At 51.1% G+C, this 27,909-nt stretch overlaps 1 protein-coding gene across 3 annotated transcripts; it reads left to right on the top strand.

Annotated features, from left to right (window-relative positions):
* On the top strand, positions 1-27,194 carry CCN4 (cellular communication network factor 4; the record flags this gene model as incomplete). 3 transcript variants are annotated; one of them, XM_080695120.1, is made up of 5 exons in its annotated part: positions 1-72; positions 15,234-15,513; positions 22,739-22,999; positions 25,885-26,078; positions 26,895-27,194. In XM_080695120.1, 5 exons carry the CDS (start codon positions 1-3, stop codon positions 27,192-27,194), a joined length of 1,107 nt encoding a protein of 368 aa, XP_080551246.1. The 3 variants fall into 3 exon arrangements, with proteins under 3 accessions (XP_080551246.1, XP_080551247.1, XP_080551248.1); XM_080695121.1 differs by lacking the exon at positions 22,739-22,999; XM_080695122.1 differs by lacking the exons at positions 15,234-15,513; positions 22,739-22,999; positions 25,885-26,078.
* Positions 27,195-27,909: the final 715 nt, after the last annotated feature.

Raw genomic sequence — 27,909 nt, 5'->3', positions numbered from 1 at the left:
ATGAGTTGGCTCCTGCCCTGGACGCTGGCAGCAGTGTCGGTAGCAGCAGCAGCTGGCTTCCTCCTGACCACGGTGAGTCCTCACAGAGGGGCTCCGAGAGGGAATGGCTCCCTTCCCACCGGCCCTGTCGGGGGGCTCGGGGCAGGGGAAGGCTAGAATGCGAGGGGTGCCCGCTTAGGGGGCATGGCCAAGGGAAAAAAGAGCCTTAAAGAGGAGCCAGCCAAGGTGCCGGGATCTGGACCTTGCCGGGCCAGGCTGGCGGTGTGACCTGATGCTGCTTACTCGCCCTGCCCCGGTAGAGTAAAGAGAAGAACTTGCTCGGGGGCTTCTGAAGACTTTGGGTGCCACAGCTCCCTGCTCTCAGGGCTAGAGATCTGGCCAGGTGGGGAGTTGGAAAACACCAAGAAAAGTTGGGAAGGGAAGCATCCACTTTCAACAGAGCTGCTCCTGGAGCAGCCAGGCGAGGGGGTTCCAGGTTGGTTCACAGAGTGAGCGCATATGTGTGGGTCTCTCCCGGGAAGCCCACGAGCATCCTGAGGGCTGTCTCTGCCACCTGCATCCCAGACACCTGGGGGGAAGGGCAGCGCCCTGCACCTCCCAAGAGCCAAGGGCCCACGTGGCAACACAAACCCAGCCCCTGAGGCCGGTGTGGGCGGGTAGGGCAGGGGTGGGCAGCTGGGGAGCTGCTGGATACAAGAAGCCTCGGCTGGGCCTGTGCCAGGGCTGCGGGGCGATCCTAGAGCTTTCTTCAAGTGGACATGTCCACCAACAGATCAGGAAACTGAGGCTCAGGGTTGAGTGACTTCCTGCGAGCTCACAGTCTCTGGCTTCTGGGCAGAGAACTGGTGTCCCCTGGGAAGGAGGCGCAGGGAGTCCCTTGGGGCTCCTGGTGTGTGCAAGAATGGCAGGGTGCATCCACTTTGTGGCCTGGAGGTCCTGGATGCACAGCTGCTAGAGCACCCCACAAGAAAGATACTGGCTCCATCTATGTGTGAAAGAAACGGGGACTCAGGGCAAGCGAGGGACTTAGCCCGGGTCTCACAGTGAGTAAGTGGCCAGGATCACGCACAGATCTTTGATGCCAAATCCTGACCTTTCATCCATAACTTTCCTAGATAGGGAAAACTGCATTTCTTCCAGGCTGGAGCCCCCAGGGAAGCCAGGCTAGCCTTTTTTTCAGGCTGTAGGTACAGCGGTGCTCTTTCTGGTGTGCTGGCTGGCAGGCTGCCATGCCTGGGAGGGCCGGGAGTGGATGGAGAAGGGGTGAAAATTTGGGGGTGGCTGAACTTTGAGCACAGAGAGGGCAGAAGTTTGAGGGAACAACTAAGCACTCCAGAGCCCGGCCACCTTCCCAGAACAACCAGGACTGAGGGCTGTGGAGAACAGAGCTGAGGGCTCAGGGTCCCAGAGAGCAGGCTGCATGGGGAGCTCGGGGCTCTCTGCTCCCTGCAGCTCCTGCCTAGGACCCACGCTGCCTGCCCCCACACTCACTAGAGCTTCAGGGGCTCCCAGGGCAAAGACTCAGCACTCATCCAAGTTCTCAGAGAATCCTTCATGAAAGCCTGCCATGTGGGCACGTGATACCAGAATGGTATGGAGCAGGTCTCCACCCAGAAACCAGCGCCTGGCTCTGCAGTCAGATTCCATGCATAGCACCCTCCTGAGTTAGCCTGTGGAGGGAATGCAAGTCCAATCAGGGCCCCAAAGGGATTTAGTGGAAAAAATGATTAGAAATGTCTATATGGAAGGAAAGGAATGTGAGAATTGCCAAGAAAACTTTGAGGAAGTAGGGCTGCCAGGGAGACTTTGCCATCCGCTCAAAGCATAGTATACAGAGCCTGTGGCCGAGAAAGTTACCAGCCAGAAAAGGTCAACCAGGACGGGGCTGATAGTGGCCTCAGAAAGATAGCCAAGTGAAGCTGGGCCTGGTGGCGCATGCCTGTCATCCCGGTACTTGGGAGGCTGAGGCAGGAGGATTGTAGGTTCGACGACAGCCTCAGCAAATAGTGAGACTCTCATCAACCTAGTGAGATCTTGTTTAAAAAATAAAAAATGAAATGGGGCTGGGAGGTGTAACTCCTCAGTAACACACACACACACACACACACACACACACACACACACAGCCAATGAATTTGGGAACTTTGTATATGATAAAGGTATATTATAGATTTGACCTTTTTTTAAATCTCTTTACTCTTTTCCTCTTTTGACATTTACTGAATGCCCACTCTCTGCTAAGAGAAAGGGTCCACAGGCCGTGAGCACTAGTGAGTACCACACCCAACACCAGAAGCATGGCTGGACATGATGCCCATCTCAGTGCACCGACCTTCACTGATGATGAGTCAATTAGCATCCAACACCTCCTAAAGTCCTACAACAGCACTGAAGTTAAGGAGATATTCATCCTTCTTCATAGATGCAATGACTGAAGCTCAGAAAAGTGATTTGCCCAAGGTCACACAGCTAGCCATGCTTGGCGCTAGTGCTTGAACTTAGGTCCAGCTCTCTGCAGAGCAGCTTCTGCTTCTCTGCTCTGAGGACTTGTGCAGAGAGGGATGCATGTAGTTCCTGCCCAACAGAGTTTCAGGCCAGTAGGGAGGGTGACACCCACTCACAGGCTGGAATGGGATACAGCAGCGTGAAGTCATCCAGCAGAGAGCCTGGGGTGCCGGAGCCACTGATGGCTGTCAGTTTCCACAGTTCCCTCTGCACTCTGGGACGTCTTAATTGGGGCCAGTGACCCTGTCCCCATCGAGCACCCTGTGGCTGAGCATGAGCAGGTGGCAGAGTCTCAGGAGGGTGGCACTGGATGAACAAGTGCTGTGGGAGACATGCTCGGCAGACAACAGGTCTGTGCACAGGTGAACCCTGTCTCCCCATCAGCAATACAGGCTGGTATATCTGGCTGTGCATGTGTGGACACTGTGCATCTGAGCGTATAACCCTCGTTCCTGTGCGTGGAACACACACTCATTTCCACTCCCCAAATCAACTTCAGAATAGCACGGCCCTGGCTATAAGGCAAAATATCTCCTTTGGAAAACAGAATGCACAGGCCACTCACCTTCCCCCTGCCTCTTGGGCAGCATTGGGCTGAGGTGAGTGTTTAAGACCACCCAGGCCCTTCCTAGAGTCCCTTTGGCTCCTTGAAGCCCTGCTCTGCTCAGCCAGGATTGGCGTGCCCAACTTGAGTGGGCAGCGATGGGGTTGAAGGGCACACCCCTGGGAATGGCAGGGAAGGGAGAGGGTTCAGGAGTGGGCCACCCTCTGCTACCCCTCGGAAGCCAATGCAGCACCCATAGCTGCAAGTACCTTTGGCTCATCGGCAACCCCACACACCTGCTGGGGGTCCTAGGGAAAGTGCTACCTACTGACAAGCAGCTGAACACTCCAGGCTGCCTTTGCCCAGGTGCACACAGAGACCCGGGGCCTTCCTGAAGCCTGGGCCATCTACAGCAGCAGAGTGGTGCTCGTCCACATGCTGAGCGGTCCTTGGGGAGGAGGGCCAGAGAAGTAGACAGGACTGGGACCAGAGCCAGGCACGGCCAGGAAAGATATGGATCATAGTTCCAGAAGCCATGCAGGGTAGGGAGGCTCACCATCTTCCACCAGCTCAACACACCTGGTGGCATACAACAAAGGCAAGTACTACTCAAGTGTTCACTCTGCCCCGGGCACGGCATCGTTGGCGCTCAGCATGTTTGGAATCGCACACAGGGAAGAGGCGAGACAGCAGCATGGTCTAGACCAGCGCCACGCACTCAGGAGCCACCTGCAGTGGGAGCCCGTGGAGCAGCTGAAGTGTGGCTGGCCACAGGTGAGCTGTGCGCTCAGCTCTGGTGTTGAACACGAGACTGGAATAGCCTCGCTTGATGTATTGACTCCAAATTGAAATGATAATATTTTCAGTCGATACTGGGTTAAATGAAATATACTATTGCACAAAATCTACCTTTTGCTTTTTGCTCTTCGTATGGCTACTTGGAAATGAAAACCCCATCTTTGGCTTGTGTTGTTGGCTTGGAGACAAGGAGTATGCAGGGAGGTTGGTGTCAGGTGGAGGGAAAATCGTGGAGGGTTCTAATCCCATTTTTATGCTCTGTCCACCTGCTGGAGGCCCTTGGAAAAGTCACCGTGAGCCAACTTTTCCTTGTAGAAAGGGATAGAGTCACACTAACTTCTGGGGCTTGCTGGAAGGAGTAAAGACTGAGGTGGAGAGAAAGTACCCATGGGAACACTTTCTCTGTGTCTCTGCAGTTGAACTGGGGACCCCAACCTGAGTAGATGCACCATGTGCAGAAAAGTGTCAGCATTAGGTTTGCAAGGATTTTAAGGACAAAGGCTCCAGCGTAATTGGCCAGCTGCCTTGGGCTTAGTGCTGGGTTGTCTCCTAAAAAGATTCTAAGGTTTCCATATCTTAGCCAGCTCCCCAGCATATTAGGGGCAGTCAGCAAACACCCTTGGGTATCATGTGGAGGAAAGGAATACTAATGGTGGTAGTGATGGTCATGGTGGTGATGATGGTGATGGTGGTGGTGGTGGTGATGGTGATGATGGTAATGGTAAAGATAAATAGTGGTAGTGGCAGTGATGATGATGGTGATGATCACGTTGATAACGATGATACTGGTGGTAAAGGTGATATTGGTGGTTATGGTGATGATAGTGATAATGGTAATAATGATAGTAGTTATGGAAGTTGGGCTCACATTTGTAATCCCAGCATTTGGGAGGCTGAGACAGGAGGAACATGGTTCACTGCCAGCCTTAGCTACTTAGTGAGGCCCTTTGCAACTCAGTGAGACCCTGTTTCAAAATAAAGAATAAAAAATAGGGCTGGAGGTGTAGGTCAGAGGTAGAATGCTCCTGAGTTCCATTTTCAGTTCCACACACACGAAAATATGATAGTGGTTATGGCGATGATAGTGATAATGATAGTGATGGTGGGATGAAGGCAGTAGTGTTGTTTTTGTTGGTGGTGGTGATGGAGATAGTGATGCTGGTGATAAAGGTAATGATGGTGATGAAGGTGCTGATGATGGTGATGGAGGTGGTAGTGATGATAATGGTGGTGGTGGTGGTGGTGATGAGTTGGTGGTGGTGATGATGGAGGTGGTGGTGGATGATGATGATAATGTTGGAGGTGGTGGTAGTGATGATGGTGGTGGTGGTGATGGTGATGGCGATGATAATGGTGATTGTGGTGGTGATGGTAATGGAAATGTTGATGATGGTGATGGTTGTGATGATGACAGTGTTGGAGGTGGTGGTTGTGATGACAGTAGTATTGAAGGTGGTGGTGGTGATGGTGATGAAGGTGTTGATGATGGTGATGGAGGTGGTGGTGGTGGTGATGGAGGTGGTGGTGGTGGTAGTGTTTGTTGATGGTGGTGATGGTGATGATGATGGTGTTGGAGGTGGTGGTAGTGATGGTGATGTTGGTGATGATGGTGTTGGAGATGGTGGTAGTGATGATGGTGGTGGTGGTGGTGATGGTGATGGTGGTGATGATGGTGTTGGAGGTGGTGGTGGTGATGGTGATGGTGATGGTGGTGGTGATGGTGATGGTGGTGATGATGGTGTTGGAGGCGGTGGTAGTGATGGTGATGATGGTGTTGGAGATGGTGGTGGTGATGATGGTGGTGATGGTGATGTTGATGGTGGTGATGATGGTGTTGGAGGTGGTGGTGATGATGGTGTTGGAGGTGGTGGTGGTGATGGTGATGGTGGTGGTGATAGTGATGGAGGTGGTTGTGATAGGGATGGTGATGGTGATGATGATGGTGATGGTGATGATGAAGGCAGTAGAGGTGGAGGTGATAATGAAGGTGATGGCGGTAGCAATAGTGAGGGTCCCTGTAGGTGAGTCTGTCTCATAAACAGTCAAGGGTGACCTTAACACTTGCTGTGCTTTCACAGCCCATCCATTTGCTTGTCTCCTGAATCAACAGTCCATATGAGTGCCAGTCACTTCTACTTCCCAGAGCTGTGGTGTGAGGTGTCTGTCCTGTTCTCCCATAGAAGTTTGCTGCTGGAGACAGATTTTTATGCTAGCAGAGAGGGGTATACTAAGGACTTAGAAGGCTGCAGGGATGGGGAAAGCACTAATTCTGGGGCCCTGAATCTGAATCCTTAGGGAAGAGTCCAGTTACCTGAATACTAGGCAGCCCTCAATGATTCCTATGTGCTCTGTATTTCAAAGACCAGCAAATTGGATAGAGCAGTCTCTCCCCTGTTGCTGACACCCTGATATTAATCGGCTAAGACTCCTCCTCCTCCACTCCAGAAAAGAAAAGAGAAGTGGAGGGAGGAAGGAAAATATAATGGGGAGAAGAAACCAGGCCTCTCACAGCCTGAATAATGGACATTCCAGGAAGGCGATAAGATCAGGCCGCCCACCCAAGGTCTCCCATCTGCAGGCAAGTCCAGGCTGGCTGGGGCCTTCTGCTGTGGGTCTTTTACACCCTGGTGGGGGCTAGGGAGTGAGTGAGAGGAGCCCAGAGCCCAGGCTCAAAGGAAGGAAGAGAAGGGAAGGGCTCTCTCTTACCCTTCCAGGAGCTAACTAGGAGTCTGGGAGTGAAGAGAGGGGATGCCTGCATTAGCCTGCCCAGGCCCCAGAGAGGGCTGTGGAGATCTAGGGTACAGACACTTTGAGAAAGCAGAGATTCTAACCCTGCAATGGGGCAGAACGCACACGGGGCTGAGTAGCTGAGAAGCCATGGGGGATAGCTCCTTGCTTTGCGACTTTAGGTGAGCACTTGCCCTTTCTGTGCTCATTTTCTTGTTTTAAAGAAACAAGCCAGGCATGGTGGTGCATTTTGGAGGGTGAGACAGAGGATCGTGGTTCACAGGCAGACTCAGCTACTTAGTGAGGCTTTCTGCAACTTAGTGAGATTGTGCTTCAAAATAAATAATAAAAATTGGATTTGGGGTGTAGCTTGGAGGTAGAATGCTTCTGGGTTCCATCCCCAGTACCACACACACACATAAAAATAAAAGAGGGCTTGAACTAGTCCCTCAGCCTGCCTCTAGCAGGAGCCACCACACAGTCCTGAGCCCACTCAGTAGCCGGTTGAAGGGATCCACCATCTAGCGGAATGGATGAAAATAGAGTTAGGGAGTTTAGCAGGGAGGTAAAAACACCAACCAGGTTATCAGAGACCGATGCTTTATTCGGACCCGGCCCCTCTGGAGAGTCAGCCGGCTGGGGTGGGGGGAAAGGGACGGACAGGCCACACGTCTGGAGAGTTGCGCATTGTCCTGATTGGCTGGCTGAGTCACGTGGTGGATAGAAGGCACTGATGTTTTATAGGCATGCCAGTTCTCTTGCAATATCTGTAGTCTCGCGATGTTTGGAGTCTGGAGGCACCTGGAGTCTCGTGGGCACCTGGAGTCTCGTGATATCTCCACTTTTGGCTTCCAGGATTCTGCCTTCTGTTCCCGCTGCTGAGATCACGTGGGGGAGGGACCCAACTTATCACTAGCACCCTGCAGGCTTGCGGGAGATGGTTTTACAGGGGAATGCAATGTGGCTGCAGGCAGGAATTCTCTGGAAAGAGTTATCATTGGGCTTTATGCCCCAAGAGGTGTGTCCCCTCATCAGGGGTGTCCTTTCAGATCTGCTTCCTCACTTCCTTCTAGGTTTCCAAAAGTGTTCTCTTGATCCAAGTTTTCCTCGTCAATCTGCCAACTGAGCCCCTGGTTTCTGGCCCATGGTGTCCTTATAAGACCAAGAAGCCCCCAGCAGGTTCGCTGGCCCTGGTTCCACCATCTGGTGCTTCTTGGGCCCTTTACCTGCTCCTCTGCCCAAGCCGATTTCCGGCTGATTCTGGCCCTGGGTCACCTCTTTCTGGCTTCCTGAGTTCTCCCCAGGACTCACAACACATACCAACACTGTTCCCTCCACTAGAATGCCCTTCCCAACCTCCTCTGTTTCAGGAAATGGAAGTCACCCTCCCTGCCAGCCCTCCAGGAAGCCTTCTGTGGCTTCCCCCAGGCAGGGCTGTGGCATTCCCCTGCGGGTGTCCACGAAGGGAAACATAGCCCTAGGTGATACCAAGATGGGCCGCCCTTCCCTCCTGCAAGGCCCATGCCCTACCACCACCATCTCGCCAACCCATGGGCCTTTGCACACGCTGGGTCCCCGCTGCTGTCCCTCTTCCTGGTCTGGTGTGCCTCTGTCTGTGCCGGCACCACAGAGCTCAGGGCACACTCGTGGAGTGAGGGGATCCATGAGGCCAGAACAAGGCCGGTGTGGGCTGGGCAGATTGTGTACAGGGTAAGGACACGGGGGCATGTCATGGGGGCTTCTACTGGGTAGGGAGCAAAGGAGTTTATCTGGCTAGACACCCCACACCTGATTGCCCAGAGGACTGAGCAGCAAGTATTGGCTTCTGGGCTTTGCTTTTGAGCACAGAAGTAGAAGTCAGGAGTCCAGCTCTCTGCAGACTCTGCTTTCAAGAATCCCTGAGCCTCAATTTCTTCATCTGGAAAGAAAGACAAGAAGAACAAGAAGCTTGACAGAGTTGATAATTACCACAACTGGTGATAGGAGCGTGGGTTCATTATAGCATTCTCCCAACTTTGAGAATATGTTCACATCATCTCTAACACAGCATTAACACATTTTAAGTTTGTACATATGTACATAAAACTACATATAATATATGTAATATATTATGTAACTTACATAGTCAATGCATAATAGATACTTACATATGTATTATGTGCTTATATATTTATGGGAAAAATATATAACTACAATAATTATGCATGTTAGCAGTTATTGTGGTTTTCCTCAAATTCTTAAAGTATAATGCCATGATGGGTCCTTGCACAAGGGCCACGGTGCAGCATGGCATGGCTGTGTGTGGACTTGGGCCTGTGGTCTACACTGCCTGTTGCTTTCTCCACCCCTGTCCCCACAGAGGTGTGGCCCTCTCGGGCTCTGTCCTCAGGACTGAGCTTTGTACTTGGACACTTCTAAATGTTTGTGTACATCTGGCCAAGGAATGAACGTGTGTACGAATGAATGCTCATTATGTGCAAAGAAACCTGGCTTCCTGCCTCTCCTTACAAGTCGATGTTCCCTGCCACGAGCTCACAAAGTGGCATGTTGACAAAATAGTAAAAAAAAATTTCAAAAATTCTCCCACATTCCTGGACCCGTTGAGCTGGGAGAAAGGCCCAGGCTCCCGCCCAGGAGCTCGAAGCCCCTTGAGAAGGTGGTCTGAGGAGGGCAGCCCCACATAGATATGCCAAGGCACAGGCGTCCATCCTCTGTACCCGCTGGGTTCTGCACCAGAAACCTCAGAGCCAAGTGGTGAGCAGAGCATGTGCGCAGAGCTGAGCCCCAGGTTCCAGGCCCAGGCCCAGTCTGCACCTTCCTCTCCCCCCCAGGGCCTCTCTTTCCAGCCAAGTCCTCAGTAGAAACTACTGCCAGGCAGGGTACTCCTTTGCTGAAAGCCCCAGTATGGCAATGGCTGTTCCTGCCTCAAGCCTGCCCCCTCGTGGAGATTCTAGGAATAGCCTCCCAAAGGAACGTGGTACTGTTCCCTGAGCACCTGCCCAGGTGTACCAGGCCCGGGGCTGGGCTCCAGGAAGATGGGAAGAGAAACCTCACCCAGAAATTCCCATGTATGGCTCTTTTGTCCTTTCCTGGGGCCCCTTGGCAGCTTGAGCTCGACTTCATCCCATTATAACTCTCCCAGCAGGGGAGGGCCACCTTGCTCATCTGAGTACCAGGTGTATATAGCGGACTAGGAGATGCTTAGATGGACAGGTGGAGGGATGAGTGAAGGGGCAGGAATGAATGATTATAGTCAAGGACCCTGCGGGGCCATACACCACCTCCCAGCTACGAGACCTGGAACAAGTTGTTTCAGCTCTCTGAGCCTCAGTTTCCACATCTGTGAGGTGGAGACACTCGCAGCTGCTCAGCAGGGCTGTGGGAGGATGTGGCACCTTTCACAAGTGAAGACACAGGCTGAGGGTGAGCACAGCCCAGGACCGGCGCTGAGTGTGATGGGGCGGACGGGGCACCGTTTGGTTTCGTTCCTGGCTGCCCACGAGACAGGTCACTTAGCCTCCCTGGGCCTCATGGCTCCGAGGAAGATTAGCAGGCTGGGGTGGCGAGGCGAGATAGTATATGCATAGCCTGCCGCGAGATAGTATATGCATAGCCTGCCATAGGCAGTGACTGCTCCACAAATGCCAGCTGTGGGGACGTTAAGGACCCCTGTGTTTGTGCACCTAGGAAAAGAGGTGTGCGGCCTGCGTTCCCTCCCTCTCGGCTCTCCGGGTGAGTCCGGGAAACGGACCTTAACTCGCTCAGTCTCTCAGCACACTGCCAGCTGCTTCTCGACTGCCTCCACTGACGGAGTCCTCACGACCTTTTAGCCAGTTTCTTCCCTTAGAAAATTCCCTCTCATGAGCAATCGTAGGAACCCAAGCAGACTTGGGTTTGAATCCAAGTTCTGGCATGTTCTAGATGTTGGTGGTGGTCGAGTTGCTTTACTGATCTGGAAAATGGGAATGGCGATACCAGCCCTTGGGTAGAAGACAAAATGGGATGGCCAGAAGGACTGAGGCCAGTGCCAGATCAGTGCATCGTGTCCTCGGGGTGACGGGTTGCGATGGTGGTTGACTGGGAGGGTCCAGGAGCCAGCCGGCTCTCACTATTTCTTAGAGGGAGAAGAGCTGTGAGAATGTCATTGACAGAGGAGGAAATGGGCCCAGAAGGGGGACTCCAGAGTCACAGGAGCAGGGGCCAAGGTGTCTCCAAAGCCCAAATCTACCCCTGTCATTCTCCTGGGAAAGTCCCTCCAGACCATCCAGCGGGTCCCATTCCACAGCACGGCACTGACACCTTCCTTCCTGTGCCGCCCAGGAACCCCCAGCATGCAGCCACCCTCCAAGGCCTCCTGTCTCTGCCCAACCTATGCTGGGCCTCGCCCCGCCTCTTCCCCTAGCCCCTGCTCTGTGGCCCACATCGCCGCCATCTCGGGGTCTTTGCACCCTCTGCTCCACCAGCGGGTCCCCCCATCCTTTCACGGCCATACTCTGTGGCCCCTTCCAGATCCATGCACCCATGCCACCTCCCCCACACGCCCCTCCAGCTCCACACACACATCTGGTCCTCCTCCATCCCCCACCCCAACAGGTCCTTTAGTTCCCCCACTACACCCTAAACACCTAGGGCAGTGCCCAGCTCAAAGTAAAAGGTGAGTGGAGATGTGTTGAGTGAACACATTAAAGGGAGCATGAGGGAAAAGGTGGATAGACTCCATCATTAGAACACCAGGTGGATGGACTCCATCATTAGAGCACCAGGTGGATGGACTCCATCATTAGAGCACCAGGTGCATGGACTCCATCATTAGAGCACCAGGTGCATGGACTCCATCATTAGAGCACAAGGTGCATGGACTTCATCATTAGAGCACAAGGTGCATGGACTTCATCATTAGAGCACAAGGTGCATGGACTCCATCATTAGAGCACAAGGTGCATGGACTCCATCATTAGAGCGCGCAGCACCCTGGATGGTAGCCATCGGGTTCTGTTCATGGCCTAGTGAGGCATCAGCTGGCCAGGAGAGGCCTCTAGGCCCCTTGGTCCCTTCCATCCATGCCCTAAACTGGCACCTGGCAGTGTTCAGTGAGTCACGTGGATTGAAGTCCAAGGATACCTCCCCAGCTTAAGCAACACCTCCAGGTACAATTTCCCTGCACCCCTGTTTTCCTGTGTGGACGCCAAGGGGGAAATCAGGACTGTCAGGAGTCTAGGCCTCTGATGTTCTGCAGCCCCGCGCCCTGAACATCATGCTGGGCAAGCCAGCAGGTCTCAGGGGGTCACCTACCAAACCTGGTCCTCAGCGAGCTGGGCTTCTCCCACACACAGCTGTGGTCAAAGGCCTGCTTCTTGGCTGGCCAAGGAGCCTTTGGCCACTAGATGGCGCCAACAGCAAAGGCTCAGCCAGCAAGTGCCCACAGCCCAGGCCACAGTGCCAGGGTTGCTGAGGGGGCTTCCCTTGTCGCAGGAAGGCCTTTCTGTAGCCAGTTCCTTGGGTGGGATCTAGGGATCTAGGGATCTAGGAGGCTTCCTCCTGGAGAGCCTGTAGGAAAGGGCAGCCACCAGCGTCCAGCCATTGCAGCCAGCCCCATGTCCAGGACACCCAGTGCCTTGAGTGTCTGTGTAGTACAGTGCTCTAGTGCTCCCAACCACTAAGCCTTCAGCTCCCCACCCCCGCAAAAGCTCCTAGCATGGGTGTTACTGCACCCCATCTCAGATGGGGACACTGAGGCTCAGAAGGACCTTGTCCAAGGCCTCCATCCGACTATGCCAGGTCCACTGTTCTCTTATTTTATTTTATTCTTTTTGTTGTGGTACTGGGGATGGAACCCAGGGGCATTCTACCTCCGAGCTACACCCCCAGCCCTATTTTTAAATTCTTTTTTTGAAACAAGGTCTGACTGAGTTGCAAAGGGCTTCACTAAAGAGCTGAGTCTGTCCACAAACCGTGATCCTCCTGTCTTAGCCTCCCAAATGCTAGGATTACAATTGTGTACCACCATACCCAGCCTTCCAATGTTCTTTTCTTGACTCCCAAACAGTCCTCTCGAGAGGAGGAGTCCAGGACATACCATCTTGGGTATCAATGACACTGTGGTTCTGTTCAGCCAGCAGTTCCCAGCCACCAGTTCCCAAATCACTTCCTGGGTGACCTGCTAATCGTGGTGTTGTTTGGGACACAGAGAGAGAAACAGGGGCCTGGCCTGGCCTCTTCAAGGTCATCTTCCAGTGGGGAGGTGGGCCCTAACTCAGCCTGGTGTGGAGAAGGCAGGAAAACTTCCTGGAGATAGCATCTTTATTTTCTCTGCCAAGAGCAGTCCTGACAGCGTGGGGCCTCTTGGCAATGGTCCCTGAGTGCTTGGCACGCCCAGGCTGCCAGAGTCTCGCCTGACTAGGAGACACTCTCTAAAGCTCACCAGAGAACTCCTTGTTCCCCGATGGCAAGGACTTCCACGAGGTCCCCTCAGAGGGTCCTTGGAATACCCTGCAGGCCTGTTTGACTTGGCCACTCTGGATGTCTGTCTCTGCCCTAAAAGAGAAGCCACTCTGTCCCCAGCAAGGACTGAAGTATGCTAGGTGCTATGCAGAAACCTGGCCAGCAGGGGGCCCCACACTGCCCTTGAAGCGTGTGCACTGGTGTACATGAGTGACTGGAGAGGAAGCCAGGGCTCCGGGTGGGCCAGGGGCAGCTCTCAGAGAAAGAGGCACTGGGTGGGATAGAGAAGGGAAGCCCCTTGGACCAAGGGAACCCCTCTGCAAAGCACTTGGGCTAGGAAAGGGATGGCCCTGGCTGAGCCTTATAGTCAAGGAAGCGGAGTCCTGGCTCTCGGTGTGCCTGTTCCCTTGCCAGGGTCCTATATTCTTTGCATAATGGCTGTTACACTCGGGGAGCCAGGTCCAAAACCAAGTGTGAGACCGAGGCTGCAGGGCAGCCCTGGTCCTCCCGGCCGCACACAAGGTGTGCCTGCTAGTGGGGGGCACAGCTTCGCCTGCTCTGGTGCTCTGAGAGTGTCTGTGTCTCCTTTGGGGTGCCTCACATTGCAATAAATCACCTCTACTGCCTCTCTTCCCCATGCACTGTGGGCTCCCCAGTACAGGCACTGATGGGATCTCTCTTTGAATGCCTGAAATTTAAGAGAGGCTATGAGCTAGCTTGGCAAAAACGTTTGTTGAGTGAATGAAAGATCCCAGATAAAGCAACAGTGAGGTGTGCAGAAATGAGAGTGGGGAGAAGCACTCATGTCTAGGCCGCGACATGGATCCCAGCATCCTGGATGTGCCTGTTGGTGTCTCTGGCTCGCGGTTTCCTCTTCATGTATAAGAAGACAATTTGTATGAATATCTCAGTATCAGGACCTGTACATTAAGGGTGAAATGCAGACCTATAAATTACACAGGGCAGGGCCCCTCTGGGTCTCTGGCTCCTAATGGATAGGGCGGCCGGGAGCCCAGGCAGCCACATCCTTGCCTGCAGAAGCCCATCCCTGAATTCAGGACTGCAGTTGGGACGCCCTGGTCTGGCAGATGGGAGCCGGCTCAAAGCCTCACTGGACCTCAATGATTCCCTCCCTCTGCGGCCTTGGTCTCCCCCGGTGCAGATGAGGGTCTTGGGTGGGATTCAGGGAGACAGCCAGAGGGCACAGGAAGGTGACTGGCTCCCATAAATCCAGGTAGCTCCTGTGCTCAGACACCAGGGCCCATCTGCCCATCCTGCAGTGCAGCGCAGCTCTTGGGGGCCCTGATGTCTCCTCTCAGAGGTTTCATTGCTCCATCTGCCACATTTGCCAGAGCAGAGATGAACTCATTGGCTGGGAGAGGGGAATGGGGATGTTGAAGAGGGGTACAGTGGGAGGGTGGGCATCGCCCGGAGTGCTGAGCGAAGGTAACCCTCTGCATACACTGGCAGCAGAGCGTGGCTCACCTCCCGGGGAGGGAGAGCCAGCTGCAAGGAGCTGAGAGACCAGTCACCTACTCTGCTGTGTGCCAGGCTTCCCGAGACACAGGGGGAAGGCAAAAGCAGTAACAGCCCAACTGGCCCAACCCTGGGGGTTAAAGAGGAGTCTTCTGCTCAGCCTAGTGGCGCACATCTGTAATCCCAGTACTGGGAAGGCTGGGACAGGAGGATTGCAGGTTTATGGCCAGGCACAGAAGCTCAGCAAGATCCCGGGAAACTTACAGAGACTGTTTTAGAATTTAAAAAGGAGAGAGTTTGTGGGTATAACTCAGAGGCAGAATGCCCTGGGTCCAACCTTCAGTACCAAAATGTAGAAATGGAAAGGAGGGGTGATCTGGCTTGGCCAGGTCTTAAGGACTCTGTGTGGGGATCTTGGAAATGAGCCCATAGTAGCAGTGGTTCATCAGCAACCTTAAGGAGCCCAAAGCCTGGGCGTCCACCTCTGTACCTTAGGAGACTTCACCGCCACTGGAGATGTGGGGACGATCAAAAAAGAAAGAAACCATTATGGGCTGAGGTCAAACCCCAGCCTTGGTGCTGAACCATCAGTGGAAATTGGGCAATCTATTTAGATTCTCTGGATTTGGGGATCCTCAGTCTAATTTGTTCTATTGAGAAGAAAAGAGATGCTTGGCTATCAAATGCATGGTGGGAAAAAAATTGATGATATCCTTTTGAACACCATGCCTTTCCCCCACAGGCCCTTTCTGCAGCCCCCACAGCCATGACGTTCACACCAGCACCACTGGAGGACACATCCCCAAGCCCTCAATTCTGCAAGTGGCCATGCGAGTGTCCGCCGTCCCCACCCCGCTGCCCGCTGGGGGTTAGCCTCATCACCGATGGCTGTGAGTGCTGTAAGATATGTGCCCAGCAGCTTGGGGACAACTGCACAGAGGCCTCTGTCTGCGACCCCCACCGGGGCCTCTATTGCGACTACAGCGGGGACAGCCCGAGGTACGCAATAGGAGTGTGTGCACGTAAGTGAGATCCTTGGCACCTTCCAGCTACCCTGTACCCCAGCTCTCACCCAAGGCTCCACCCTCAGCACACCCACAACCCTTTCTCCAGTCCCACCCCAAAAAAATGGCCAGAGGGAAGAAGGAGATGGGAGACAGCTCAACCACAGAACAGGCTTTATTGGGATAAAAGCTGTGGAGGAAGTCTCCAGGAAAGTTGTCTGCTTACAGGCTAGAAGTTTATATAGGTTGTTTCAGGAGAGATTCTATGGTAAAGGAGCTATTACCAAAGGGATTGTTAAGGTGAGAGTCTACAGAGCCAGGCTGGGGGGAGTGTTGGTTACTGTTGCCAAGGGGGGTTGTTACATCAGGGTTAAGCAGGATATTGGGGCTTTCCCCTAAGCAGATAAGTGTGACAAACAAGGGTCTGAAGGGAAAGTCTTAGGCAAGACAGTGGAGACATTTTCGGGAAGCCGAGGGAAGGGTGTACTGAGTAAGACTTGGGTATTTCTGGTCAAGATGGGTCATTTTTGTGGGAGGCTCTAGTAACACCAGCTTGACAAGAGGTGCACGTCAGCCCAGCCCACAGGTAGAGGTCAAGCAGAGTCTTACCAGTGAAAAAGCCAAACCTACATCGCTCTTGCCCCCAGAACCTCACTTCTTACTCCTGGAGACATCCTTCCCCGGAGAAGAATGTTCGCTAGAAAAAGGCCTAAGTCTCTCTGTGTTCTATGAGTGGGTAGGAGCCTTTGATGGGTGCCCACAGCTCCCAGGGAACACCAGGTCATTGCAGAGATCCAAATATTTTAATCATATTGAAAATTAAAATAATATGGTTAAGTTAATGCTGTAGCCTTGAAGTAGCAGAAGCCAGAAGCCTGAAAACATCCTTCTACCAGCCATGTTCTGCTGACTAGGGTCCTTTTAACTGTAGCCCTTTCATCTTATAGTTACCACTAGGCAGTACATGCCTTCTGATATATCTTAATTGTCTTCATATGTCAGTTTAGGATAATATGTTAATATTTCTATACGATCGCTGATGGCTTAGGTCCTCAATACTATCTGACACCTTTCTTATCTTCCAAATGTAATTATCATAATTTTTGGTTATACAATCATCCATATTTATAATATGATGACTATGTGAATAATATTGTTCACTGCAGCATGAGATAGTGTACTAGTTTCAGTGTTTTTATGTTGCCCTTTGTTTTTTCTAGAGTTTATAATTGCCTTTTCTTTTGCTTTGATTTGGTCTTCACAATATTCTCACATTTGAAGAAAAGATTGCCATTGTTTGCTCTTCAAGTGTTCCATAATGGGTTTTTTGTCCTTTTTGTTTGTTTGTTTCTTTCTTTCTTTCCAAAAACCACCCTTTGACCTCCTGTCTTTATCTGGATTTTGTATTTTTTAAATTTTAATCTTTAAGCATTACCAAAATTAAATGACCCAGCTTGATAAAGAGAGTTTACCCAGCATCATGACGCAGCAGTCTAACTTCTGGAGGCTTGTAAATCCAAGAACTCCTTTCTTCCTTTAGCGTTGGATCAAGACTTCCCCATAATTATAACTCTGTATACACTCCTTACATATCACACACAATAGAGTCCCTTATCCTCTGATAACACATTAGATTTCCTGAGGTGGGGTGTCAGTGAGAGTTATGCACACAATTTCAAGTCAAGCAGTTCTATGATGTCTATCAGGATTGATTTATGGCACTTTCTTGTTTTTTCATTGGTTTACTTTTCGACTTTAATACCAAGTCATGTATTTTGGGGTTTTGCAAGTAACTGTCCTTGCTTCCCTATCCTTCCAGTTTTTCTTGTTTTCCTGAGACTCACTATTAGTCCCACTAAACAATGACTTCAAAGAGAATCTGCAACATAACCTGCCCAGAACCATCTGATACATTGATTAAAAATGCCATTTCTGAGCCCAGACTTATTGAATTCAATCTTTTGCAAGTAGGGACAGGCATCTAAACCTATAGATTTCCTAGGTAATCCTATGCATACTGAAGTTCAAGACTGACTAATACACAGCCATTCATCGATCCTTTCCCTATAACTACTCCAGGTTAAAAAAAAAAAAAAAAAACATGGCTCATCATCCTTAGGCTAGAGCTACCTCCAATTATACAGTACTGTCTCACAGTTTCCCTCCCCTTTTATAACCGTCCTTCAAGGTCATTAAAAGTAATTCAGTTTGCAGTGATTATACTAATCCCTAAAGCTGTGCTGAGATCTCATCATGTACCAGACATTACAGCTTTACAGATATTGTCTCGTGAGCCCAGATTGCCTTTCCTGCTTGCCTTCTGCACCAAGGGCCTGGAAACACCCTTCCCATCCCCCACCCTTATGCCTTTGCATGAGACCCAGCCTGTGACCACTAGAGCCTCCTAGTCCCTGCCACGGTGAACCTCTGCGTATTCTTTTCCATTTATTTAGAAAAAATAAACAAACCAAAACTATAGTCTAAAGAATATCTTAATAGGTTTTACATTTACCAAAAGTCTCCTGGTTACATATGTTTGCAGACTCTGGGATAAATGAGTTTAAACAAATGTTCAGAACTTATCAGAATGTTTGAAATCTCCATGTCCATTATTGAGTTCCAAAAGGAACTATGATAATAAAAAAGCTTTTTTATTTCAAACTTATTTGGATACTGGATTAGATGCATAATGCACATATATACACAAACACACACACACATACACACATGTGCACACACATAAACACACACAACTCACTAGTGTTCTCCTGAACAGTTTTCTAGAAGTGCTGCCATCGTGTCTGAGTTTATAAGGTGCTAAAACAAGAAAGGAGAGAGGCCAGAGTAATAAATAAATAAATAAATAAATAAATAAATAAATAAATAAATGACACCTTTAAGCCAGAAAGAAGAAATGAATGCTACTTCTCTAGCCGAGCCTTCGGCAATGGCCAGCTCAGCTGGCGGACAGTCCCCAGGCCAAACTAAATCTGTCTCTGAAGATTTTCATGTAATTAGGCCAGGACAAAGCAGGTGATAGAATGAGTAATTGCTACATTGGCACTTATAACTCAAAGAGGAAGGAAGGAAGGGATGATAACTGGCTGGTAAATACAGCCACTGCCTGTTGCAGCCAGGCCCAAAACTCGGCCTGGATTTACCCAATCTGTTCCGTTTTGGGAGAATACAGACTTATATATGTTTTTAAATATTGGCAACCCATTCAACTTTTTTAAAAAACACTCAGTGAGCCAAACTAAACACACCCATGGGCAGAGCGTGACCTCTTGGTTAGACCGTCTGGCTATTTTGGTTGTACAAACACTGCATTTAACACAGCAGGTCAGGCCTGAGGGCAGTGTGGTTTGGTAGAAGGAACACACAGTATTTCCAGGCACACAGACTTGGGTTTCAAATCCTGGATCTGCCACTTGCTGGCTACGTGACCGCAAGCACATCATGTAAGGAGCTTGATGAAACCAGCCTTGTGTGAAATCCAGGAATAAACAAGGCAATGCAAAAAAAAAAAAAAAAAAACTAAACTAAAACCAGACCAAACAAAGGCATGTGATCAGTGCCCTTTGTTTGGTATTATTTGCGTTGTTTTACTTTCCTTCGAAACCATCCCAGCCCTTTCCCTGATCCTCCTCAGAGCAGGGACCAGGTCTAATTCCAGACCCTGCCCTCTCTCCCAGTCTGGACTGAAGAAATGATAAACTCAGATGGGCTTTTGGAGACAGACAACCACAGCTGGAATCCCAGCACCATCCTTAACTAGCCCCGGGGCTTTGGAAAAGCTACTTAGCCTTTTAGGTCTCAGTTCCCTCCTCTAGGGAAACAGGAGACAGAGTGTGGGCCTCGCTGGGCGGCTGTACGTGGTGGGGGTGTGGGCACTGTGAGGCCTGGCTGGAGGAGGTGGAGAACAAAGGACTGCAGCAGTGGTGGGAAACCACTCCCTGCCCCCAGCCCAAAAACCTACCTGTCCAGCTCCCTGTCAAGACCACCACCAATGGGGAAAAGCCACGACTGTGTAACTATCCCTCCCTCCTAATGCCCCATAAAAAGCCTCTAGTCTGTAATACAGGGGCCCCTCACCCTCGTGGACTCGCTCTCCCAGTCAGGTTCTTCCGCCCATCTTATCTCCCAAATAAATCTTATCTCCCAAATAAATCTGTTCTTGCTGTCGAGCTGTGCCCTTCTTGTCCCGATATTTGCCAACATATGATATTTACCAACAGGGGGCCCAATAAAGATGGGGGCTCCTCAGTTCTCGCATACCCACCCATCCACCCATCTGTATACTGATTCGTTCACCAATGAATCAGGTGAGTGACATAGTTAAGTGGGTTTCAGGGAGGCCTGAGCATGACGCACACTGGAGGGACGGGCCTAAGGAGCAGCAAGGTGACCTGAGCTCTTGGAAGTCCTTCAGTAAGAGGAAAGCTAAGCAGGCCAGGCCTAGACTTGAGATTGGAGAGGAGGTGGCTGCTTGGCCATCACATAGGAACGAGTCCTTTGATTATAGGAAGTGAGTGAGGAGGTCCCCGAGCCTGCTGATGGGGCTGTCCATGGTTATCCACACCCCTGATCTTCCTCTGGCCCCAACTGGGCAGGCTCATTGCAGCCAGCTCCTCAGCCCCACCTCCCTTTCCAGGCTGCAAAGAATCCATGGCATCTTCTAGAAATGGCAGTGCTCAATCTTGGCTGGGGAGCATTAAAAACTACTGAGGCTGTCGAACGTGGTGGCACACACTCATAGTCCCGGTACTTGGGAGACTGAGACAGGAGAATCGCAGGTTCAAAGCCAGTCTCAGCTACTTAGGCCCTCCGCAACTTAGTGTGACTCTGTTTCAAAATAAAGAATAGAAAAATAGGGCTGGGCGTGTAGCTTAGAGGTTGAATGCCCCTGGGTTCCAATCCCTAGTACTGCAAAAAAAAAAAAAAAAATACTGAGGCTAGAAGAAAACAAGTATTAAGACCTAGGCCCCCTCTCATAGCCTGTAGCATGATCTGGGTGGGCATCAGAATTTTTCAAAGGCTTCTCAGCAGCTTCCACTGAGCAGTTAGTGTGGGGAGCACTGTGCACAGAGTCTAGAACACATCATAGACTTCCCTGACCCTTCCCAAAATACTCTCTCTCTCTCTCTCTCTCTCTCTCTCTCTCTCTCTCTCTCTCTCTCTCTCTCTCACACACACACACACACACACACACACACACACACACACACACACACCTCCTGGAGAGACAGAGAGGGCCTACCCAGGAGTGACTAGAATGCAAAGCCGAGGAGGATTCGCTCCTTGTTTCCTCTTCTTCTGTCCTTCTTCTTCTTTCTCTTGCCCCCTCCTTTTCTGAGTCTGGTGAAAAGAAAGGAGCTGTGGTGTCAGCTCCCCCAGGTTGGAGTCCCAGCGCGTGACTTAGAGCAAATGAATCACTGCACTCAGGGCCCTCTCCTGAGTGCAGAGGAAGAAAGCAACTCTCCTGACAAGGTCTTTTTGAAACCTGGGCAAGCTCATGGGCCAGGCGGTACCTGGCACAAGATCAGGTGGTCTGTATGCCCTGGCGCCTGGCCCTCCTGAGCCTCCCCCAAGATGACCACCTCCCAGGAAAAGCAGCCAAGGGATTCACAGCCCTGAGACTCTGCTTGCTGCCATGGTCACCTATGGAGGGGAAATAAGAAACAATTCTAGGAGCAAGCCACAGAGGTGACCCAGGGCCCAGCAACAGGGGCAGCTCTTGGACATCTGGTATACCTTCTAGATACAAGGAGGATTGTCATGAGTAACAGTCCCCAGGAAAGGAAAGAGCAGGGATCAGAACAGAAGAAAAGGCAGACTGTAGATTTCAGTCTAGCCTCCTCCACTGGGCACCTGGGACTCTGAACTTCCAGATGCTGTGCCCAAGGCAGCACATGCCATCCAGGACAACATCTGGTCCAGAAGCCCCCCCAAACTCTCCCTGGAAGTGGGCTTGTATGGCCAGCACCATGTGGGCACTCAAACATCAACCCAGCATCTCGCATCTCATGACGCCTGCTCCATCCTCCAAACCTGCACTCCCTGCTTCCCCGAGGACAGCGCACCCTTCACTCCAGGCCTTGAGCAAGGAGCAGCAGTCATTGCACCCTCACACCTCTCCATCGGCAGGTCCTCACTGCTCACCTTCCAAATACATCCTGGAGCAGAGCGCTCTCCTCCAAGCAGGAGTCCCTCCCTGGTTCCACCATGGCCGGCGTTCACCTGGGTTACTGGTGGCCTCGTGCTCTTCATCCATCTTCATTCTGTCCTCAGCTCAGCACCATGAGCATCCTTGTGAAGCATAACTCATAGCCTTTATCCTATAGTTACTTTTTGAGCACCTACTGTGTGCTTAGTGCATCCTAAGCCCTAACAAACAGCTTTGCACCTTCTCTTGAGCCTACAAGGGGGTCGTCTCTGGCCTTGTCTGCCCTCTCCTGGCTCCCTTCTACCTTAGGCTTTTCCAACCATGGTAGGTGCTCCTCTTACCTGGAAGGCTCCTCGCTCAGCACCTGGTGGGCTCATGTCCTCCTCCTGCTGGTCTTTGTGGAAGCATCCTCACCTCATTGAAGCTTCCTGGTGGCCCCATTATTTTAATTTAAAGGTAACCATCCCTTATTCCCAAACATCCCTCCCTGCCCCCCCACACACACACGTCACCATTGACTGTCACCCTTGGCATTCAACATGACCCATTTGATATGCTAGTGGCTCTCACACCACAAAGCAGGCTCTCAAAAGGCAGGGCTGCCGTCTACTTTGTCCAGGATTGAGGCCCAATGATCTAGAACACTCCATCAGTAAGCATGGAGGGAGTCAGTTTCTGTGTCCCGATTTGATTGACATCCGCCATTCTCAGAACCAGCACTCTCTGGACAGGTATATGATAGTACGTAGCCCTTGGCAGGGGACTCCACCTGGAGCAGTCTGCCTGGATGGGGTGTCTGCCCTGGGTACTGGACCCACTCACCCCAGTGCTGGGGCCTCATGGATGCCAGCAGAGGCTGAATGTGTTCCCACACTCCCTGGGCTCAGTCCCACCAAACTCCCTTATTTCAGACAGTGCCCAAGCCCAGGTCACACCTCCTTCCTTTGATAGGTCTGGCCAATCCGCCCTCCTGCAGGGAGTGATCCTTGGATCCTGGGAACTGCATGGGGACCAGGGAGGAGGCAGCCCCAGCTGGAGCAGGCCCACCCACCCCGACCACTGTGCTTGTGTTTGCAGCAATGGTCGGCGTGGGCTGCATCCTGGATGGGGTCCGCTACAACAACGGGGAGTCCTTCCAGCCCAACTGCAAGTACAACTGCACATGCATTGGCGGCGTGGTGGGCTGCACACCGCTGTGCCTCCGCGTGCGACCTCCACGCCTCTGGTGCAGCCACCCACGGCGGGTGAGTGTGCCTGGCCAGTGCTGCGAACAGTGGGTGTGCGAGGATGATGCCAGGAGGCTGCGCAAGACCACACTACGTGACACCAGTGCTTTTGGTAGGTGCGGGTGGGTGGGCAGGGTCTGTGGGGGTTACAGGCCCTGGAGGCATAGAGGATGGATGGATGGATGGATGATTGGATAGGTGGGTAGATGAATGGATGGCTGGATGGTTAGAGGATGGATGGATGGCTAAATAAATGGATAGATGGGTTAAATGGATAGATGGATAGATGAATGAATGGTTGCTGGGTAGAAGATGGATGGATGGATGGATGATGGATGAATAGATAGATGAATGGATTAATGGATGGATGAAGGTTGAATGGATAGATACATGGATGGATGGATGGATGGATAGATGGATGGAAGATGGATGGATGAATGATGGTTGGATGGATGGAGGGATGTATATATATAGATGAATGGGTGGATGGATGGGTAGATAGATGAATGAATAGATAGCAGATGAATGGATGGAAGCTGGATGGATGGATGAAGGTTGAATGGATGGATATAGATGAATGGATGGGTGGAGGGTAGATAGATGGATGGAAGATGAATGAATGGATGAAGGTTAGATGGATGGATGGATAGATAGATGGACTGATGAAGGCTGGATGGATTGGTATAGATGGATGGATGTATTTAGGGTGGATAGATTGATGGATGGATGGAAGATGAATGAATGGATAAAGGTTGGATGGATGTATAGATGAATTGACAGATGAATGGATGGATGGATGGAGGATGGGTGGATGGATAGAAGATGGATGGATAAATGAAGGTTGGATGGATGGATGGAGGTTGGATTGATAGATGGATGGGTAGAAGATGGATGGATGGATGAAGGTTAGATGGATGGATGGATGGATGGATGATTGGATAGGTAGATAGGTGAATATATGGATGGATTAATGAGGATCTGAACTAGGGTAGTGGGAATACAGATAGTGGAAAATCCGAGAAGCATTGCTTAAGTAGGACTGAAGGTTGTGATATCCATCCGATGCATGGGGTGACAGAGAGAATGCAGTAGAAGGTGACTCCTGGGGCTTGTCATTGCTTATAAGAGAAAGAGCAGAATTAGAGGGAAGTGGATCTGCATGAGAGACAGGTGGAGACCCAGGCAGGGTGTAGGAAAGTGGGCGGTGCTGGAGGAGGACAATGGAGCAGAGAGAGATCACTTGCTTGGAACTGCCGATGGAGGTTTGGGCAGCCTAGAAATAATATGCAAGAGTGAGACAGAGGCCATGGGGCAGAGGTCTGGAGAGGCGGATCTTTGAGGGGTGATAAAGAGAAGAAAAGAGGCAGAGGGGAGGAGAGGGGGAAACAGGAGCATCCACCTGATGCCGCAGCAGACAAGGGACAAGGGCCTTGCTGGAGGAAACCGGCTGATAGACAAGAGCAAGCAGGAGTGAAAGAATAGCAATTGAGTTTGGGCATTCTGAGTGTATTGGTAATTGTTTTAATCACGATTTTACTAGATTGTTTAAGGCTGCATAGTGTGAGGTATCTCAATCTCAGCACTAGCAACACTTTGGACTGGAGAATTCCTTGTGGGGGAAGCTGTCCAGTGTATAGTTGAGTGCTTAGTGGCCTCCCTGTCCTCTGCCCATTAGATGACAGTACAGCCCCTTGCCCCAAGTTGTGACAGTCACCTCCAGATGTTGCCAAATGTGCCTTTGGGGGGTAAAATCACCCAGGTGGAGAAGCAGTTCCTGGAGATGGGAGAGGTGGTGGGAAAGCTTGGTCCTTAGCAGGCTGGGAATGTCAGGACAGCTGCCCCCCTCAACTCCCCTCAATGGGGTCACACAGAATCGCTGCATGTGGAGGGGGAGGCAGAGGCTGTCGACCCATTATGTGTGACCCAGTGACCCCATTCCCCCCTAGCGTGTACAGAGCCCTGTTGCCTGGGCAGCTGACCCAGAAATCAAAGCCTTGTATTCCATAGGCCGATCCCTCCTCTGGCCTCAGGGATGATCCAGCCACAGCAGCAGCCCTGCCCTCCTGCCCTTGAGCACCTCAGCTTCCTCTTGTCTGATGGCAGATCCCTTCCTCTCCCTCTCCTACCTGCCTACATCCATTCACCCAGATCCCCTGCGCTCCTGTGTGTGAAAGACTGAGCATAGAGCCTGTTTTCCCTCTTCTAGTTCCTCTCAGTCCTGGATAGATTGCTTTTCTCTCCTGTTTTATTTCTCCCTCTCTTTCCCTCTACATTTTGTTCTATTCCCTTGCTCCCATTCTCTCTCCCTCTCCTCCTCCTCTTCTTCCCCGTCTCTCTTCTATCATCTATCCATCCATTTATCTATCTATCATCTACCCATCCATTATCTATCATCTATCTGTTTATCATCTATCTCTTCCCTTACCTCTATCTTTCCATACCTTCCCTCTCTACCTCTTTTTGTAGGCCTACATGCCTGTGTCCAGGTGGAACTCTTCCATGCATCTGTCGCTTCCTTCTGTGCGCAGTTCTGGCTGTTTGCCTGCCTCTGTCTCGAGTTCACTATCACCCTGACACTGCAGCTGGAGCCCACTGCAGCCCAGGCCTCCTGACCTCTACCCCTCCGCATTCCTGTGAGGAGGCATTAGGCACTAGGGTATTGTAAGAATTCATCTTTACACTTCCTCCAAATCACCCTCATCTCTGCAGAGGTGGGGATGGTGTTTATTTCAAAATAAATAATAAAAAATAGGGCTGGGGGGTATAGCTCAGAGGTAGAATATCACTGGGTTATATCCCTAGTACCACACAAAAAAAAAAACACCTTGCCCTTAAATGGGAAGACAGCCTAGTTCTCTCTGTCTTGCTGCCTCTGTCACTTTCTCTACCTTTCTGTCTCTCTCTGAGATTTGGGGACCCCAAATCTCCATGTGATGATGGGGAGGCAGGAGGCTGGTGGAGGCAGGAGACTGACAGACCGCTGGTCTCCATCCTCAGCAGCTGTGGGTGACGTGGAGTCCTGGCACCAGAACTGCATAGCCTACACCAGCCCCTGGAGCCCCTGTTCCACCAGCTGTGGCCTGGGGATCTCAACTCGGATCTCTAATGTCAACGCCCGGTGCTGGCCTGAGCAGGAGAGTCGTCTCTGCAACCTGCGGCCCTGTGATGTGGACATCCGTCCACACATCAAGGTAGTTCCAGAGTGGGTGTGGGCACCTCAAACTTAGCAAACAGACAAAGCCCAGGAGCCTGGTGACTGGGTATCCTTGAGGGACCCTTTTGTAAAGTGGGAATAATTAAATCTGCCTGGGAGGCCTGATGTAACAGTTATTTAGGACATTGTGGTCCCCAGATGGCCTTTGTAGTGTGGGGCCAGGACAAGAGAGCCATGCAGGGTAATAGGAGGAGCTCTGAACAGGGCTCAGGATCCTTGGAGTCAAATGCCTGTCTGCTGTGAGATGCTTGTGGCTGTGGCTAATCTCCTCCCAACTCTGGGCCTCAGTCTTCATGTGTCAGAATGCTGTTGCTCTCTAAGATTCTAAGGTCTTTCCCAGTTCTGAGAATCTCGGCAAAACAAAAACACCCCAGATACAGTGGGCTTCGGCAGGCCCAGCTGCCCATCCCTTGCAGTTAGACATTGATCTTGCTTGCCTAGTGCATCACCCCTTGATAACCGAGGGCTGGATTGGCTGAGAGAGCTACCCAGGCTTCCTTTATTGATAGAGATGTAATGAATGGGCACTGGCAGGACAAAAATTTGGGAGAGCCAGGGGGCTGCAGGCTGTGAATGCAATCCCACACGCAGTCCCTTCTCTGGTCCTCTTTTGAGCCCTATGTAACATGGCTGGATCTTTCTGTGTTTGATGATGTCCTTCATTGATGGAAGATGCTGAGAATCTGGAAATGCAGTAAAGTGAATGGAAATGGGATAACTGGGTCAAGGAGGAAGCCAGGTGGTCATGCATCTCTTGAGCATTCCAACTGAAAGCTCCTTTCCTTTTCTGCAGGCGGGGAAGAAGTGTTTGGCTGTGTTCCAGCCAGAAACACCCACGAACTTCACTCTTGCAGGCTGCGTCAGCACACGCTCCTACCGCCCCAAGTACTGTGGGGTCTGCGAAGACAACAGATGCTGCATACCCTACAAGTCCAAGACCATCAATGTCTCCTTCCAGTGTCCTGAGGGGCCCAGCTTCTCCCGCCAGGTCCTATGGATTAATGCATGCTTCTGCAACTTGAGCTGTAGGAACCCTAATGATATCTTTGCTGAACTGGAATCCTACCCTGACCTCTCAGAGATTGCCAATTAGGCAGACACAAATCATGGGGTTTGGGGCCCAACTCAGTACTTGCAAAGAAGCCAGCCCCCCTGTGGCCAATGACTTCACAATTGAACCATTTTTTGTCTACTTTCTATTTACTTATGATTACCCTGATTTGGACCCTCAACCTCCTTTCCTGTCTTTGCCTATTCAAATGACCCAGGAAGGTGATGCTCAGACCCACACAATGGGTCCCTCCCCTTGTGACCTTCTACGTCATTCCAAAGAAAATGCCTATTATAAGCTGTCCTGGACAAGAACCAAGCCCAACCCAGCCTGTTCAAGTTTTTGGAAGTCCTGATGGATTGCTCAAGTCCCAAGGAATGGGATCAGCTTTACATAAAATGTCACAAATTTCTTCTTTAGATACCAAACCGGATGTGTTGAATCCATTTAGAAGGATAAATGAAACTGGGGACAATAGAGTAAGATACTATTTGAACCCTCCAAATGTACTCCAATGGGAAGTTCTCTCCATACCAACTCAACAAAGCTCTAATTCCAAAGGTTTGTGCTCCCCAAGCTCACCAGACGTGTACCAAGTGAGGTTAATGATTGTTTCATTTTGATTATTAATGGGAACATGTCTTCATTAACCTGGGCATTGTTGAGGTTACATTTTTCTTCTCTTCTGCACTGTGAAGGGTCCAAGTTGAGTTTGTCCCAATCAGAAATGCAGTTTCACAAACCTCACTTTTGTTCA

Source organism: Muscardinus avellanarius, assembly GCF_963383645.1.
Source record: "Muscardinus avellanarius genome assembly, chromosome: 4".
Taxonomy (NCBI): Eukaryota; Metazoa; Chordata; class Mammalia; order Rodentia; family Gliridae; genus Muscardinus; species Muscardinus avellanarius.
This window is presented reverse-complemented; position numbering and strand designations above follow the sequence as displayed.